At 42.3% G+C, this 18,195-nt stretch overlaps 1 protein-coding gene across 1 annotated transcript in view; it reads left to right on the forward strand.

Moving 5' to 3' along the window:
• Positions 1-17,917, forward strand: part of LOC115206813 (geminin coiled-coil domain-containing protein 1-like) — a 31,099-nt gene extending 13,182 nt beyond the window's left edge. Inside the window, exons 2-5 of the mRNA XM_029774003.1 lie at positions 5,474-5,648; positions 6,442-6,530; positions 13,253-13,369; positions 16,436-17,917. Of these exons, the coding sequence (XP_029629863.1) occupies positions 5,474-5,648; positions 6,442-6,530; positions 13,253-13,369; positions 16,436-17,332 (1,278 nt within the window). The 3' untranslated portion in view covers positions 17,333-17,917. The remainder of the gene's footprint in view (positions 1-5,473; positions 5,649-6,441; positions 6,531-13,252; positions 13,370-16,435) is intronic.
• The last annotated feature ends 278 nt before the right edge of the window (positions 17,918-18,195 follow it).

Consider the following 18,195-nt stretch of genomic DNA (forward strand, 5'->3'; position numbering starts at 1 on the left):
CGTGCTAACCGCTAGGCCAGTGGTTCTCTAACCTCTCCTCGTGCATCCCCAGCCGTTTCACAATGTTGTTGTAGCCCTGAACTAACTCACCTGATTCATCTAGTCAAGGGCTTGATGATTAGTTGACGATTTGAATTGGGTGGGCTAGCTGTGGGATAATTGATATAATATACTAGCCTAAACAAGATATACTGACAAAAGCACATATCACAGCATACTACAGGTCGCGGAGAGACCAACAACTTTTTGGGGGTGAGAATGACAGGTCAGTGCTGGTGACTTTTTAAAAGGATATTCTTCTAAAATATAATTTCCCCCTCCAATAACATATTGGTCCATATTATCAGGCAGGTGTGCTATTTAGCAATAAGCATCATCACCTGATGCAGCATAGTGTCTATAAATAAATAGGCAAGGGGATGCCCATCTGCATTTACCCAATTGGATTAACTATTAGCTAGATCATAAACTATTAGCTAGACCATGAATTGTGTTGCTACATATAGTTAGCAACATATTGATGAGTTGAATGTCCCCCACAAAAAACATTCCACTGGCACTCAGCCGACTAAGTATCATGTACTGTGATTATAATTTAGGCCTACCTGTTACACCTGACCCTGGTTAGATTTAGCCCATCTTCCCTACGCATTCAACGGCATTGGTGAGCGCTAACACCCACAAACCATGACCATGCAGGTTCTAAAATTGTGTATTTTATTAATTTCTTGGATTTGAGAAATAAGTGTAGCCTACTAACACAATAAAGTTCTGTGATCTTCCTCTTAACAGTGGGCATCAAAACTGCTTTCATAGTCGTGTTTTCCCACGACTACATTAAGAACATTGTACAATGACTGGGCATGTATATTTCTCTCCGTGTGCGGCACTTGCAATTTCAATGAGCCTCGAGAGGAATATTGTTTTCTCATATAGAATGCGACAGGCTGAGCAATTGAATAGGTATACTATTCGTTCTACTGTGGGATTGACTGACTTTGCTGTTACTTACTTGTGTTGTTGGCTGTGGAAAATTACATGTGGACAACCATTTTTTATTTGATAATTCAACTAACCAAAGGTACCGGGTGTCAGCTCCGCCTGGCTCTCATTTGGATCATAGGTGGGACCTGGACCAATTAAACCCCTGGTCGAGCCCCCCAAAGGGCACAGGACCTTCCTTCATTTGAGGGGTGAAAAAATGATAAACAATTATGTAGCGAACCTTATACTGTTCCATTGATCGAGTGCACATATTTAGCTAGAAATCATTCAGAAAATATACCACCAGCATCATTACAATTAATACAGTACAACCCTACCCTCTCCCCCCCCCTCTCGCGCTCTCTCACCTCATCTCTCATACAAGACCATGTTAATGTGTCACTCAAAGGTACCTTTCATTTAACTGCAAGTTGAGGGGAGGTGTGGGTATATGCATGTCTACCCATGACACACATTTGGTTAAATTAATTCCTCATGTCTCTTAACTATCTCTTCTTGGTTTAAACATTAACTCTGTGCCATCCAATAGACAGAGTCTTGCGCACAGGTGCGCTCTGAGGATTTTTATCTCTCCATCATATCTCCTCCTTCGCAGAATGACTTGATGATTCGACTATACACTCACACACCTTGCGAAATAGAATAAGTATTGGTGTATGCTACTGCATTAAGTGACGTGCATAACTTAACTTGATTTATTCTGATTTAATGAAACAGGCGGCACAGATGTGGATTACAATGACACCAACGGTCCAATATATCACGTCACAAGTTTAACAGCTTTAGATCCTCAAATTAGATTGCTTGGAGAAAAGGGGATATAGGGCTCAGGCGTCACTGCTACTGCAAAATGAAGATTAGTTGTAGCCTACATACTCACTGACCCCCAACCCAGCAGCAGCTCTCTTTACAGGTTCGGAGCATTCCCGAAGCCCCACACACTCTACTCCGTATAACCCTACCAGATCCATGGTGAGTGTCCTGGTCACATCATTTCACACTTAAACATTTATGAATGTCTTGTTGTCCATTTTCCTAATTAAAATCAACTTTTTCTTGAGTTAAAGGTCCAATACAGCTGTATTTATATCAATGTCAAATCATATCTGGGTGAAAAGGAAGTACCTTACTGCGATTCTTTTTTTTCAATTAAAATTATCAAAAAGAAACAAAAATGGCTTCTTGGCAAAGATCAATTTCTCAAGGAAGATTTTTGCTAATTTACTGCCTGGTGATGTCATCCCACCAAAACAGGCTGAAATATCAGGCAGTCTTTTCAAACAGTCTTTTCAAAAGTGCATTATCATCGTTTTCACAATTTCACAGTATTATTCTAACTGTGGAAGTATACAGTACCAGTCAAAGGTTTGGACACACCTACTCATTCCAGGGTTTTTCTGTCACGTTCTGACCAGTAAAGGGGTTATTTGTTATTATAGTTTGGTCAGGACGTGGCAGGGGGTGTTTGTTTTATATGGTTTTGAGTGTGTGTTTATGTAGAGGGTCGTTTTATTTATGTTTCCGGGGTTTTTGGTTTAGTTCTATGTTGTACAGTTCTATGTCTGTTTCTAGGGTGTTTATTTAAATGTTTAGTATTTGGGATTGGGGTCTTCAATTGGAGGCAGCTGGTTATTGTTGCCTCTGATTGAAGGTCCTATAATTAGGAGTTTGTTTGTTTTGGGGATTGAGGGAGATTGTTCTTTGTACTGCTGTGTGAGCCTACAAGGCTGTTTGTCGTCTGTTCATCGTTTTCTTGTTTTTTTTCGTGTTAAATAAAATGAGCATTCACATACCCGCTGTGCCTTGGTCCATCCATTACGACAATCGTGACATTTTCTTTATTTGTACTAATTTCTACATTGTAGAATAATAGTGAAGACATCAACACTATGAAATAACACATATGGAATCATGTAGTAACCAGAAAAGTGTAAAACAAATCAAAATATATTTTATATTTGCGATTCTTCAAAGTAGCCACCTTTTGCCTTGATGACAGCTTTGTACACTCCAAGCATATGTGTAATTTCATAGTTTTGATGTCTTCACTATTATTCTACAATATAGAAAATACTAAAATTTAAAGAAAACCCTTGAATGAGTAGGTGTGTCCAAACTTTTGACTGGTACTGTATATAAAACTTAGGAAAATCACATTTTTGACTGCACTGGGCCTTTAATGTTCATCAGCACATTGTGATTGTGTTCACTGGCAATTTAGTGCTATTGCAGACTTGCATGTGACTAGTTTTATTTTAAAAAGATGTACTGTGCATTCGGAAAGTATTCAGACCCCTTCCCCTTTTCTACATTTTGTTACGTTACAGCCTTATTCTAAAATTGATTAAATGAATGTTTTCCGTCAACAATCTACACACAATACCCCATAATGACAAAGTGAAAACAGGTTTTTAGAAATGTTTGCACATTTATTTAAAATAAAAAACTGAAATTCCTTATTTACATAAGTATTCAGACCCTTTGCAATGACTCAAAGTTGCACTCAGGTGCATCCTGTTTCCATTGGTCATCCTTGAGATGTTTCTACAACTCGATTGGAGTCCACCTGTGGTAAATTCAATTGATTCGACATGATTTGGAAAGGCACACACCTGTCTATATAGGGTCCCACAGTTGACAGTGCATGTCAGAGCAAAAACCAAGCCATGGGGTCTAGGGAATTGTCTGTAGAGCTCTGAGACAGGATTGTGTCGAGGGACAGATCTGGTGAAGGGTACCAAAACATTTCAGCAGCATTGAAGGTCCCCAAGAACACAGTGGCCTCCATCATTGTTCAATGGAAGAAATGTGGAATCTATGATCACTCTGACAGAGCTCCAGAGTTCCTCTGTGGAGATGGGAGAACCTTCCAGAAGGACACCCATCTCTGCAGTATTCCACCAATCAGGCATTCAGCGTGGTGGCCAGAGGGAAGCCTTCAGTAAAAGGCACATCACAGCCTCCTTGGAGTTTGCCAAAAGGCACTTAAAGGACTTTCTGAGACCATGAGAAACAAGATTCTCTGGTCTGATGAAACCATGATTGAAGTTATGGTGGTGGCAGCATCATGCTATGGGGATGTTTTTCAGCGGCAGGGACTGGGGGACCAGTCAGGATCGAGGGAAAGATGAACGGCGCAAAGCACAGAGAGATCCTTGATGAAAACCTGCTCCAGAGCGCTCAGGACTTCAGACTGGGGCGAAGGTTCACCTTCCAACAGGACAACGACCCTAAGCACACAGCCAAGACAATGCAGGAGTGGCTTTGGGACAAGTCTCTGAATGTCCTTGAGTGGGCCAGCCAGAGCCCGGACTTGAACCCGATCAAACATCTCTTGTGAGTCCTGAAAATAGCTGTGCAGCGACGCTCACCATCTGACCTGACAGACCTTGATAGGATCTGCAAAGAAGAATGAGAGGAACCCCCCCAAATACAGATGTGCCACATACCTAAAAGACTCAAGGCTGTAATCTCTGCCAAAAGGTGCTTCAACAAAGTACTGAGTAAAGGGTCTGAATACTTATGTATATGTAATATTTATATATATATTTATACACACATTTGCTAACATTTCTAAAAACCTGTTTTTACTTTGTTATTATGTTATTATCCCCAAATTAAAGTTTGTCTGTAGATTGATGAGGAGAGAATAAAAATTTTAAAAAAGTAGAATAAGGCTGTAACATCACAAAATGTGGAAAAAGTCAAGGGGTCTGAACACTTTCCGAATGCACCGTATTTAAGTTTGATTCAAAGTTTTATAAAACATAGCATGGCCTACATTGTTGACTGAAGTGCTGAGATTTTGTGAACATGCCAAGGGATCAGGAATTTGCACAGTTTGGATAAGTTGGACAAAACAGGTAGATGATGCTGATCGCTACAACTGTCGAGGAACCTTCTACGCATTTCATATTACGACATGGGAAATTGCAGATAGCTTGAGACAATCTACTTATTTAGTTATATTTTAAACACATCTGGTTGTTGAATTTATTCGATCTAACTGGAATTCACATCAAATAAGGATGTTGCATCTAAGGTTCCTTGAAGCCAATTTGTGATAGTTCCATACAAGAGAGACAGATCACAATTCATTACATCCATCTGCATTAGGTGATCAATTATTGTCACAATTGATGATCATGAACATGTTATAATGTACAATGATATACTTCCAATATGACAGTTTTGATAGTTCGACTGAACAAATATGGTCTACTTTAGGCTATCTACTATAAGGCCTTTAACTGGCCCTCATACCATCACGGCCACCTAATCATCCCCAGCTTACAATTGGCTCATTCATCCCTCTCCTATCCCCTGAAACTATTCCCCAGGCCGTTGCTGTAAAATGAAAACGTGTTCTCAGTCAACTTACCTGGTAAAATAAAAAAAATAAAAAATAAAAAATTGATAAGCTATGACTTTATTGATGAGCTATCCCTCGTGCCTATTTGTTTTACAGCGCACTGCCCAGACTTGCCAAGATCTGAGCTTCGTAGGGGGCCAACTCTACGACTGCCCTTACCCCGCCCCAACTTCAGCAGACAGTGTTGATGTTTCCACGGTGACTCTGGCCTCCTTTTGGGCCGCTGGTTCCCCGGACAACACAGCCTGCCAGCAGGAGCCGACACAGAGGGGTAAGTTATTTGAAATACATTTTTACTTAGCAGCGATATGCTATGTTCAGCGTGAGACTCCGTTGGGCTAGCACGTTTATCACTGGAATTATCCGCATTTGGATGTCACAGAATATGATTGATCTAACGTCCTGTCCTAAGTCTTCTGACTGTTTCCTTTCTTTCTTTCTTTCTTTCTTTCTTTCTTTCTTTCTTTCTTTCTTTCTTTCTTTTTCTTTATACTGTACACATTATTTACTAATGTAGGCCTGTCTATCTCTTGCTGACTAAACTCAACTCCAAAATGTGCATCACATCCACGGAGTTGAGTCGAGACTAAAGTTTGTGAAGTGAATCTTTGACTACTTTGAGTCGCTGTGCAATCAATACTTCTAAAATTGTAAATTCTTAAACCCTTACTGTGTACCTATGTTGGTCCACTGTAGCTGAGTGAATTTCTTTCTTTGCTGAAATCCATACTTTTTAGTAAATTGTTAATCAAATACAACCACCGACTGTCAATTGGCACATTCGCACTTAGTTGCCATTTAGAGCAACAGCAGCAGTGGTTGTATTTGATTAACGTTTTATTAAAAAGTATGGTTTCAGCAAACAGAAAGGCATGCAGCTACGTAGGACACACAGCGACTCTAAGTAGTTGGAGGTTAGTCTCCACTCAACTCCATGGATGTAATGTACATCATGCGGTTGAGTTTAGTCAGCAAATCTATCAAAAGCCTTTACTGCAATTTGCTGTTATTGGAATTATATGTTTGATATTTAGGGTCATGTCTCTGTCTCCTCTCCCACCTAGAACTCCTCTCCTGCTTGGACTGTGGGACCTCTCCACCTGACCCCAACTGGAATGACCACCTGTCGCCACATTTGCAGAGAAACAAGCAGGTATTTACACAAAAAAACTGGAGGGGTTCTTTCATCATAATCTCATGTGCTACCTGCTGTTGGGTCCTTTCAAGGCACTCAAGCCCCTTACCAGGCACTTAACCCTGTTATAGTGCATTCGGAAAGTATTCAGACCCCTTGACTTTTTCGACATTTTGTTACGTTACAGCCTTATTCTGTTTTCCTCATCAATTCTTATTTTCCTCATCAATCTACATACAATACCCCATAATGACAAATCAAAAACTGTTTTTCAGAAAACTGAAATATTACATTTACATACGTATTCAGACCCTTCACTCAATACTTTGTTGAATCATCTTTGGCAGCGATTACAGCCTCGAGTCTTCTTGGGTATGACGCTACAAGCTTGGCACACCTGTATTTGAGGAGTTTCTCCCATGATTCTTTGCGGATCCTCTCAAACTCTGTCAGGTTGAATGGGGAGCATTGCTGCATAGCTATTTTCAGGACTCTCCAGAGATGTTCGTTCAGGTTCAAGTCTGGGCTCTGGCTGGGCCACTCAAGGACATTCAGAGTCTTGTCCCAAAGCCACTCCTGCGTTGTCTTGGCTGTGTATTTAGGGTCGTTGTCCTGTTGGAAGGCGCTCTGGAGCAGGTTTTCATCAAGGATCTATCTCTCTGTGCTTTGCTCCATTCATCTTTCCCTCAAGCCTGAATAGTCTCCCAGTCCTTGCCGCTGAAAAACATCCCCACAGCATGATGCTGCCACCACCATGCTTCACCGTAGGGATGGTGCCAGTTTTCCTCCAGACGTGAAGCTTGTCATTCAGGCCAAAGAGAGAATCTTGTTTCTCATGGTCTGAGAGACCTTTAGGTGCCTTTTGGCAAACTACAAGCAGGTTGTCATGTGACTTTTACTGAGGAGAGGCTTCCGTCTGGTCTGGCCACTCTACCATAAAGGCCTGATTGGTGGAGTGCTGCAGAGATGGTTGTCCTTCTGGAAGGTTCTCCCATCACCACAGAGGAACTCTGGAGCTCTGTCAGAGTGACCATCTGGTTCTTTGTCACCTCCCTGACCCTTCTTCCCCGATTGTTCAGTTTGGCCAGGCGGCCAGGTCTACAGTCGTGGCCAAAAGTTTTGAGAATGACACAAATATTAATTTTCACAAAGTCCGCTGCCTCAGTTTGTATGATGGCAATTTGCATATACTCCAGAATGTTATGAAGAGTGATCAGATGAATTGCAATTAATTGCAAAGTCCCTCTTTGCCATGCAAATGAACTGAATCCCCCAAAAACATTTCCACTGCATTTCAGCCCTGCCACAAAAGGACCAGCTGACATCATGTCAGCAATTCTCTCATTAACACAGGTGTGAGTGTTGACGAGGACAAGGCTGGAGGTCACTCTGTCATGCTGATTGGGTTTGAATAACAGACTGGAAGCTTCAAAAGGAGGGTGGTGCTTGGAATCATTGTTCTTCCTCTGTCCACCATGGTTACCTGCAAGGAAACACGTGCCGTCATTATTGCTTTGCACAAAAAGGGCTTCACAGGCAAGGATATTGCTGCCAGTAAGATTGCACCTAAATCAACCATTTATCGGATCATCAAGAACTTCAAGGAGAGCGGTTCAATTGTTGTGAAGAAGGCTTCAGGGCGCCCAAGAAAGTCCATCAAGCGCCAGGACCATCTCCTAAAGTTGATTCAGCTGCGGGATTGGGGCACCACCAGTACAGAGCTTGCTCAGGAATGGCAGCAGGCAGGTGTGAGTGCATCTGCACGCACAGTGAGGCGAAGACTTTTGGAGGATGGCCTGGTGTCAAGAAGGCCAGCAAAGAAGACACTTCTCTCCAGGAAAAACATCAGGGACAGACTGATGTTCTGCAAAATGTACAGGGATTGGACTGCTGAGGACTGGGGTAAAGTCATTTTCTCTGATGAATCCCCTTTCCGATTGTTTGGGGCATCCGGAAAACAGCCTGTCCGGAGAAGACAAGGTGAGTGCTACCATCAGTCCTGTGTCATGCCAACAGTAAAGCATCCCGAGACCATTCATGTGTTGGGTTGATTCTCAACCAAGGAAGTGGGCTCACTCACAATTTTGCCTAAGAACACAGCCATGAATGAAGAATGGTACCAACACATCCTCCGAGAGCAACTTCTCCCAACCATCCAGGAACAGTTTGGTGACGAACAATGCCTTTTCCAGCATGATGGAGCACCTTGCCATAAGGCAAAAGTGATAACTAAGTGGCTCGGGGAACAAACATTGATATTTTGGGTCCATGGCCAGGAAACTTCCCAGACCTTAATCCCATTGAGAACTTGTGGTCAATCCTCAAGAGGCGGGTGGACAAACAAAAACCCATAAATTCTGACAAACTCCAAGCATTGATTATGCAAGAATGGGCTGCCATCAGTCAGGATGTGGCCCAGAAGTTAATTGACAGCATGCCAGGGCGGATTGCAGAGGTCTTGAAAAATAAGGATCAACACTGCAAATATTGACTCTTTGCATCAACTTCATGTAATTGTCAATAAAAGCCTTTGACACTTATGAAATGCTTGTAATTATACTTCAGTATTCCATAGTAACATCTAACAAAATATCTAAAGACACTGAAGCAGCAAACTTTGTGGAAATTAATATTTGTGTGATTCTCAAAACTTTTGGCCACGACTGTGGGAAGAGTCTTGGTGGTTCCAAACTTCTTCCATTTGAGAATGATGAAGGCCACAGTGTTCTTGGCGACATTCAATGCTGCAGAATGTTTTTGGTACCCTTCCCCAGATCTGTGCCTCAACGCAATCCTGTCTTGGAGCTCTACGGACAATTCCTTAGACCTCTTTTATTTTTATTTCACCTTTATTTCCTTTAGTAGTGGTTTGGTTTTTGCTCTGACATGCACTGTCAATTGTGAGACCTTATACAGATAGGTGTGTGTCTTTCCAAATCATGTCGAATCAATTGAATTTACCACAGGTGGACTCCAATCAACTTGTAGAAACATCTCGAGGATGATTAATGGAAACAGGACGCACCTGAGCTCAATTTCGAGTCTCATAGCAAAGGGTCTGAATACTTACGGTACTTGTCAAAGGTTTGGACACACCTACTCATTCCAGGGTTTTTCTTTATTTTTACTATTTTACACATTGTAGAATAATAGTGAAACATCAAAACTATGAAATAACACATGGAATCATGTAGTAACCAAAAAAGTGTTAAACAAATCAAAATATATTTGAGATTCTTCAAAGTAGCCGCCCTTTGCCTAGATGACAGATTTGCACATTCTTGGTATTCTCTCAACCAGCTTCATGAGGTAGTCACATGGAAGGCATTTCAATTAACAGGTGTGTCTTGTTAAAAGTTATTTTGTGGAATTTCTTTCCTTCTTAATGCGTTTGAGCCAATCAGTTGTGTTGTGACAAGGTAGGGGTGGTATACAGAAGATTGCCCTATTTGGTAAGAAGCCAAGTCCATATTATGGCAAGAACAGATCAAATAAGCAAAAAGAAACGACACTCCATCATTACTTTAAGACATGAAGGTCAGTCAATACGGAAAATTTGAAATAATTTGAAAGTTTCTTCAAGTGCAGTTGCAAAAATCATCAAGCTCTATGATGAAACTGGCTCTCATGAGGACTGCCACAGGAAAGGAAGACCCAGAGTTACTTCTTCTGCAGAGGATACATATATTAGAGTTAACTGCACCTCAGATTGCAGTCCAAATAAATGCTTCACAGAGTTCAAATAACAAGACACATCTCAACATCAACTGTTCAGAGGAGACTGCGTAAATCAGGCCTTCATGGTTGAATTGCTGCAAAGAAACCACTACTAAAGGACACCAATAAGAAGAAGAGACTTGCTTTTGCCAAGAAACATGAGCAATGGACATTAAACCAGTGGAAATTTGTCCTTTGGTCTGGAGTCCAAATTGGAGATTTTTGGTTCCAACCGCTGTGTCTTTGTGAGATGTGCTGTTGGTGAACGGATGATCTCTGCACGTGTATTTCCCACTGTAAAGCATGGAGGAGGAAGTGTTATGGTGTGAGGGTGCTTTGCTGGTGACACTGTCCCGGAGTCACCTCTTCACTGTTGAATTTGAAACTGGTGTTTTGTGGGTACTATTTAATGAAGCTGCCAGTTGAGGACTTGTGAGGTGTCTGTTTGTTTCTCAAACTAGACACTCTAATGTACTTGTCCTCTTGCTCAGTTGTGCACCGGGGCCTCCCACTCTTTCTATTGTGTTAGAGCCAGTTTGCGCTGTTTTGTGAAGGGAGTAGTACACAGCGTTGTACGAGATCTTCAATTTCTTGGCAATTTCTCGCATGGAATAGCCTTAATTTCTCAGAACAAGAATAGATTGACGAGTTTCAGAAGAAAGTTCTTTGTTTCTGGCCATTTTGAGCCTGTAATCGAACCCACAAATGCTGATGCTCCAGATACTCAACTAGTCTAAAGAAGGACAGTTTTATTGCTTCTTTAATCAGAACAACAGTTTTCAGCTGTGCTAACATAATTGCAAATGGGTTTTATAATGATGAATTAGCCTTTTAAAATGATAAACTTGGATTAGCTAACACAACGTGCCATTGGGACACAGGAGTGATGGTTAATGATAATGAGCCTCTGTACGCCTATGTAGATATTCCATAAAAAATCTGCCGTTTCCAGCTACAATAGTCATTTACATTAACAATGTCTACACTGTATTTCTGATCAATTTTATGTTATATTAATGGACACATTCTTTTGCTTTTCTTTCAAAAACAAGGACATTTCTAAGTGACCCCAAACTTTTGAACGGTTCTGTATGTGTGTATATGTATGTATGTGTATGTGTGTGTATATATATATATATATATATATATATATATATATATATATATATATATATATATATGTATATATATATATATATATATATATATATATATATATATATATATATATGTGTGTGTGTGTGTGTGTGTGTGTGTGTGTGTGTGTGTGTGTGTGTGTGTGTGTGTATATATCTATACACTGCTCAAAAAAATAAAGGGAACACTTAAACAACACAATGTAACTCCAAGTCAATCACACTTCTGTGAAATCAAACTGTCCACTTAGGAAGCAACACTGATTGACAATACATTTCACATGCTGTTGTGGAAATGGAATAGACAACAGGTGGAAATTATAGGCAATTAGCAAGACACCCCCAATAAAGGACTGATTCTGCAGGTAGGGAACACAGACAACTTCTCAGTTCCCATGCTTCCTGGCTGATGTTTTGGTCACTTTTGAATGCTGGCGGTGCTTTCACTCTAGTGGTAGCATGAGACAGAGTCTACAACCCACACAAGTGGCTCAGGTAGTGCAGCTCATCAAGGATGGCACATCAATGCGAGCTGTGGCAAGAAGGTTTGCTGTGTCTGTCAGCATAGTGTCCAGAGCATGGAGGCGCTACCAGGAGACAGGCCAGTACATCAGGAGACGTGGAGGAGGCCGTAGGAGGGCAACAACCCAGCAGCAGGACCGCTACCTCCGACTTTGTGCAAGGAGGAGCAGGAGAACACTGCCAGAACCCTGCAAAATGACCTCCAGCAGGCCACAAATGTGCATGTGTCTGCTCAAACGGTCAGAAACAGACTCCATGAGGGTGGTATGAGGGCCGGACGTCCACAGGTGGGGGTTGCGCTTACAGCCCAACACCGTGCAGGACGTTTGGCATTTGCCAGAGAACACCAAGATTGGCAAATTCGCCACTGGCGCCCTGTGCTCTTCACAGATAAAAGCAGGTTCACACTGAACACGTGACAGACGTGACAGAGTCTGGAGACGCCGTGGAGAACGTTCTGCTGCTTGCAACATCCTCCAGCATGACCGGTTTGGCGGTGGGTCAGTCATGGTGTGGGGTGGCATTTCTTTGGGGGGCCGCACAGCCCTCCATGTGCTCGCCAGAGGTAGCCTGACTGCCATTAGGTAGCGAGATGAGATCCTCAGACCCCTTGTGAGACCATATGCTGGTGTGGTTGGCCCTGGGTTCCTCCTAATGCAAGACAATGCTAGACCTCATGTGGCTGGAGTGTGTCAGCAGTTCCTGCAAGAGGAAGGCATTGATGCTATGGACTGGCCCGCCCGTTCCCCAGACCTGAATCCAATTGAGCACATCTGGGACATCATGTCTCGCTCCATCCACCAACGCCACGTTGCACCACAGGAGTTGGCGGATGCTTTAGTCCAGATCTTGGAGGAGATCTCTCAGGAGACCATCCGCCACCTCATCAGGAGCATGCACAGGCGTTGTAGGGAGGTCATACAGGCACGTGGAGGCCACACACACTACTGAGCCTCATTTTGACTTGTTTTAAGGACATTACATCAAAGTTGGATCAGCCTGTAGTGTGATTTTCCACTTTAATTTTGAGTGTGACTCCAAATCCAGACCTCCATGGGTTGATAAATTGGATTTCCATTGATTATTTTTGCGTGATTTTGTTGTCAGCACATTCAACTATGTAAAGAAAAAAGTATTTAATAAGATTATTTCTTTCATTCAGATCTAGGATGTGTTGTTTAAGTGTTCCCTTTATTTTCTTGAGCAGTATATTATATATATATATATATATATATATATATATATATATATATATATATATATATATATATATATATATATATATATATTCAAATGAGTAAATAAAATAATGAAGATATCATTTGTACTGTTGATATTTACTGATTTTTCCTCAATTTTCCTAAGCTTCAAGACACATTGATACAAAGAGAGGAGGAACTGGCAAGACTGCAAGAGGAAAATAACAATCTCAAAGAATTCTTAAACTCCTCATGTGTGAAAGCCTTGGAGAAAAAAAATAAGGTAATTACTTCATGGATGAATTGGTTAATTAATTTCATCTGAGTTTCTCTAAAGTTTCATCTCTAAACATAGCATAGTAAATAAGGTTGCCCTTTGGAAAGCCTGCAACCAATGTTCCCTCTAAACGGCGCGCAGCAGACCCGGCGCGCAGCAGACCCGAGACTGCCGCGCAGCTCCCCTTGGACTGCGGGATAAAAGAAATACAGTATCAGCCCATGGAGAGATGCACAAGATTGAACTTCACTCAACTTTCTAGATTTTTTCTTGTTAGTTAACACTGTCAACCTTTCCATTTACTGTGGCAATTGTGATCAAATCAACACAATATTAGTATTGACATGCTCTACACAGACCGGTGCTGCATAACCAATCAGAACTGCAGTAGGCTTATTTAAGCAATAAGCTAATATACCACAGCTAACGACTGTTCTTATGCACAATGCAACGCGGAGTGCCTGGACACAGCTCTTAGCCGTGGTATATTGGCAATATAGCACAAACCCCCGAGGTGCCTTGTTGCTATTTTATACAGGTTACCAACATAATTAGAGTAGTAGAAATACATGTTTTGTCATATCCATGGTATACAGTCTGACATACCACGGCTGTCAGCCAATCAGCATTCAGGGCTCAACCCACCAAGTTTATACAGTGAGGGAAAAAAGTATTTGATCCCCTGCTGATTTTGTACGTTTGCCCACTGACAAAGAAATGATCAGTCTATAATTTTAATGGTAGGTTTATTTGAACAGTGAGAGACAGAATAACAACAAAAAAATCAAAAAAGCGCATGTGTTATAAATTGATTTGCATTTTAATGAGGGAAATAAGTATTTGACCCCCTCTCAATCAGAGATTTCTGGCTCCCAGGTGTCTTTTATACAGGTAACGAGCTGAGATTAGGATCACACTCTTAAAGGGAGTGCTCCTAATCTCAGATTGTTACCTTTATAAAAGACACCTGTCCACAGAAGCAATCAATCAATCAGATTCCAATCTCTCCACCATGGCCAAGACCAAAGAGCGCTCCAAGGATGTCAGGGACAAGATTATAGACCTACACAAGGCTGGAATGGGCTACAAGACCATCGCCAAGCAGCTTGGTGAGAAGGTGACAACAGTTGGTGCGATTATTCGCAAATGGAAGAAACACAAAAGAACTGTCAATCTCCCTCGGCCTGGGGCTCCATGCAAGATCTCACCTCGTGGAGTTGCAATGATCATGAGAACGGTGAGGAATCAGCCCAAAACTACACGGGAGGATCTTGTCAACAATCTCAAGGCAGCCGGGACCATAGTCACCAAGAAAACAATTGGTAACACACTACGCCGTGAAGGACTGAAATCCTGCAGCGCCCGCAAGGTCCCCCCTGCTCAAGAAAGCACATATACACGCCCGTCTGAAGTTTGCCAATGAACATCTGAATGATTCAGAGGACAACTGGGTGAAAGTAATGTGGTCAGATGAGACCAAAATGGAGCTCTTTGTCATCAACTCAACGCGCCGTGTTTGGAGGAGGAGGAATGCTGCTTAAGACCCCAAGAACACCATCCCCACCGTCAAACATGGAGGTGGAAACATTATGCTTTGGGGGTGTTTTTCTGCTAAGGGGACAGGACAACTTCACTGCATCAAAGGGACGATGTACCGTCAAATCTTGGGTGAGAACCTCCTTCCCTCAGCCAGGGCATTGAAAATGGGTCGTGGGTGGGTATTCCAGCATGACAGTGACCCAAAACACACGGCCAAGGCAACAAAGGAGTGGCTCAAGAAGAAGCCCATTAAGGTCCTGGAGTGGCCTAGCCAGTCTCCAGACCTTAATCCCATAGAAAATCTGTGGAAGGAGCTGAAGGTTCGAGTTGCCAAACGTCAGCCTCAAAACCTTAATGACTTGGAAAAGATCTGCAAAGAGGAGTGGGACAAAATCCCTCCTGAGATGTGTGTAAACCTGGTGGCCAACTACAAGAAACGTCTGACCTCTGTGATTGCCAACAAGGGTTTTGCCACCAAGTACTAAGTCATGTTTTGCAGAGGGGTCAAATACTTATTTCCCGCATTAAAATGCAAATTATTTTATAACAATTTTGACATGCGTTTTTCTGGATTTTGTTGTTATTCTGTCTTTCACTGTTCAAATAAACCTACTATTAATATTATAGACAGATCATTTCTTTGTCAGTGGGCAAACGTACAAAATCAGCAGGGGATCAAATACTTTTTTCCCTCACTGTAAATGCAAATAAACCATTACCATATATGGATCTGTGCCATTTACTTTGAACTGGACTGTTTAAAGCATGAGCAGTCTTGAGTAGATGCGCTTGTTTTGAGATCAAAGCGAGAGTAGCATGTAGCCACGTGTGCACATTTTGTTAATATCCTTTGTTAGTTCGTGAGTTATTAGCCCAGTTATAGATCATTTGTGGTCAGCAATAGGGGAGTGGTTGCTTCAGGTAACAAGCTTTTTTTTTAAAAGGGACAGTGGTGTATTTTGAGACAGGCTTCAATAAGCTAAGTAGCCAATAGGCAGAGGGTAGCGTAATTTGTCTGATTCTCTTAAATAATGGTATGGGAATAATAATGCATTTTATTTCGTGAAGTGGTTTCTTGCATCAAACAACACAACATTTTCAGTCACCTCCTTGTCTGAAGAACAAGTGGATAAACAGGTTAATGTCAAGCCATGCATGTTTTCTCATGGAATGTAGGCGTACATTGAACACCACACATTGGCTACTACTGTAGGCTGAATTATAGAACAGCTATTTCCATGTTAAAATGTTATGGGATGCATTTTCTCCATTGTTTTAGTAGGTAGGCCACTGTTAACTGTAACTTAAAGCAGGAACAGCCTCAGTGTTCACAGTAAATGTGCCCTGGAAGTTGCACAGAATTTTACAACATTCAAGTTTGTGCTCAGTAGACCTGAAATTTGGTCAGTGCCTAAATTTTTTTTAGGGAATATCGCCTGCAACATGATGGTGCATTTACTTCATATTCCCACTTTACATAGGTATAGTTTCTCTCAAACCGTCTCTTTCGCTTGTGTTCCTCCTTTTCCATAGAGCCTTCTCCCTGCTCAGAGTGGCGATGGGAGGAGGAACCGGAAGCGGAATTCTGAAATCCAGAATCTGCATGGTGTTGGAGAATTCCGGAACCTCAGTGCCAGTCAGCTGCTCCTTGGATCTCAGGTGAAACGGACCTGCCGGAACTTGTCCCTGGAGTTCTGTTCCGAAGAGGAGCTAGCCTGCACCGATTCTGTGGACCTGTGGATCTTGCAGACCTTGGGCCTGAAGGACGAAGACACCATCGATACATCATCCACTGAATACAGCTTCAACTGCTCCATTAGCTCCCTCACCAAATGCAGCTCTGTCACAGACTCCTCTGGTGACTACTGCCAAACAACCGATCATAAAAACACAGCTTATGACTCACCTACTGATGGCCAGTGCAATGGTGCCAGTATAGGACTATCCAATGATTGCTGCTTTAACACCAACAGTGACTACAGTGTCTCTACAGACTCCGGCTCTGACTTCACTGGAACTGTGCTGTCTGTCCTATACAGCCCTAGCATAGAAGTCCCCCCCAATTTCCATGTCACCCCTTATGAACCTCCACTGCCCCAATCGGTCAACACTCTCTCGCCACCTGATCCAATACAGTCATTCAGGCCCATCTTAGCCTCCTCACCCAACCTATCTCAGGACAGGAGTCCCGGGCTGCACCACACTCCCAGCCTGCACTGCCGTAGCCCCTCCAGTCCCATAGGGGGTGACGTGATGACTACCCCATTGTCTACCCCAAGTAGCCAGACAGAGCTGGCCTTCAGCATATCCCTAAGCCCTTCCAGCAGCGTCAGACTCAATACACACAGCTTTCCTCAGGGACAGGCCTTCGTCCGCAAGAACACCCAGGGAGGCTGGAACTTTACCTGGGTCCCCAAACAAGGCCCGTAAGCCTCATTTATACCCTACGTACGTACAAACGCAAGCTCTACAATTAGCTATGCAAAGTGCGGACCCTAAGTAGTTGGATAGCAAAAACATATTAACCCTACTTTGAGTGTCAATGATGATAGCAGTGATGTCGGTAAGAACTTCCTGTGTTCCTGTATAGGGACCAGAGTTTTTCATGGTCAGGTCAATTGGATAGGAAAGACTTGTGACCCTAGCTATTATCCTACTCCCCTTCTACAGACCAGAAACCGAGCCTGTCATCCAATCAGAGCTCAATCAAACCAGTACCCAAGGAAAAACTCCCTAGATCAGTGCTCACCCACCAGTCGATCACGATCTTGACTTGATTCAGCAGCCCTAGTGCCAGGAATGCAAAGTGTTCCCATGTTGAACCATTTAATGTGTCTGAAGGTAGAACACCGCCTACCCAGCAGTTCCAGAGAACAAATCAAGTGCACCTATTAGGCCTACCGCTGGCCAATCAGATAGCTCAGATCACAGTGTCTGCACAATTTCCTTGAACGCACAGCAAAGTTGATAATGTCATATTTCAAAACTATAAAAACCATGACTAGAGAGAGACTCAACAAATACAGCAAAGAGCAACTTTTTTAAATGGGTAAGTTTAAGTTGTTATTCAGCACCGTCAACACTTATACGTTTTATAAGCAATAAAATGTGTGTTATCCCTACTTCCACTCACACCACAACCAGCACTGCAGCTGTAATGAATGAGTATAGCAAAGTGTTTCAATAAACTTACGTTTTTATTATTTTGGGCTTGTCTTTTTTAATATCGTGGAATATTTCACTCATAGGAGTAACAACATGAATTGATGCATGAGGCAGAAATAATACTGTGT

Source organism: Salmo trutta, chromosome 13 (genome assembly GCF_901001165.1).
Source record: "Salmo trutta chromosome 13, fSalTru1.1, whole genome shotgun sequence".
NCBI classification, from domain to species: Eukaryota; Metazoa; Chordata; class Actinopteri; order Salmoniformes; family Salmonidae; genus Salmo; species Salmo trutta.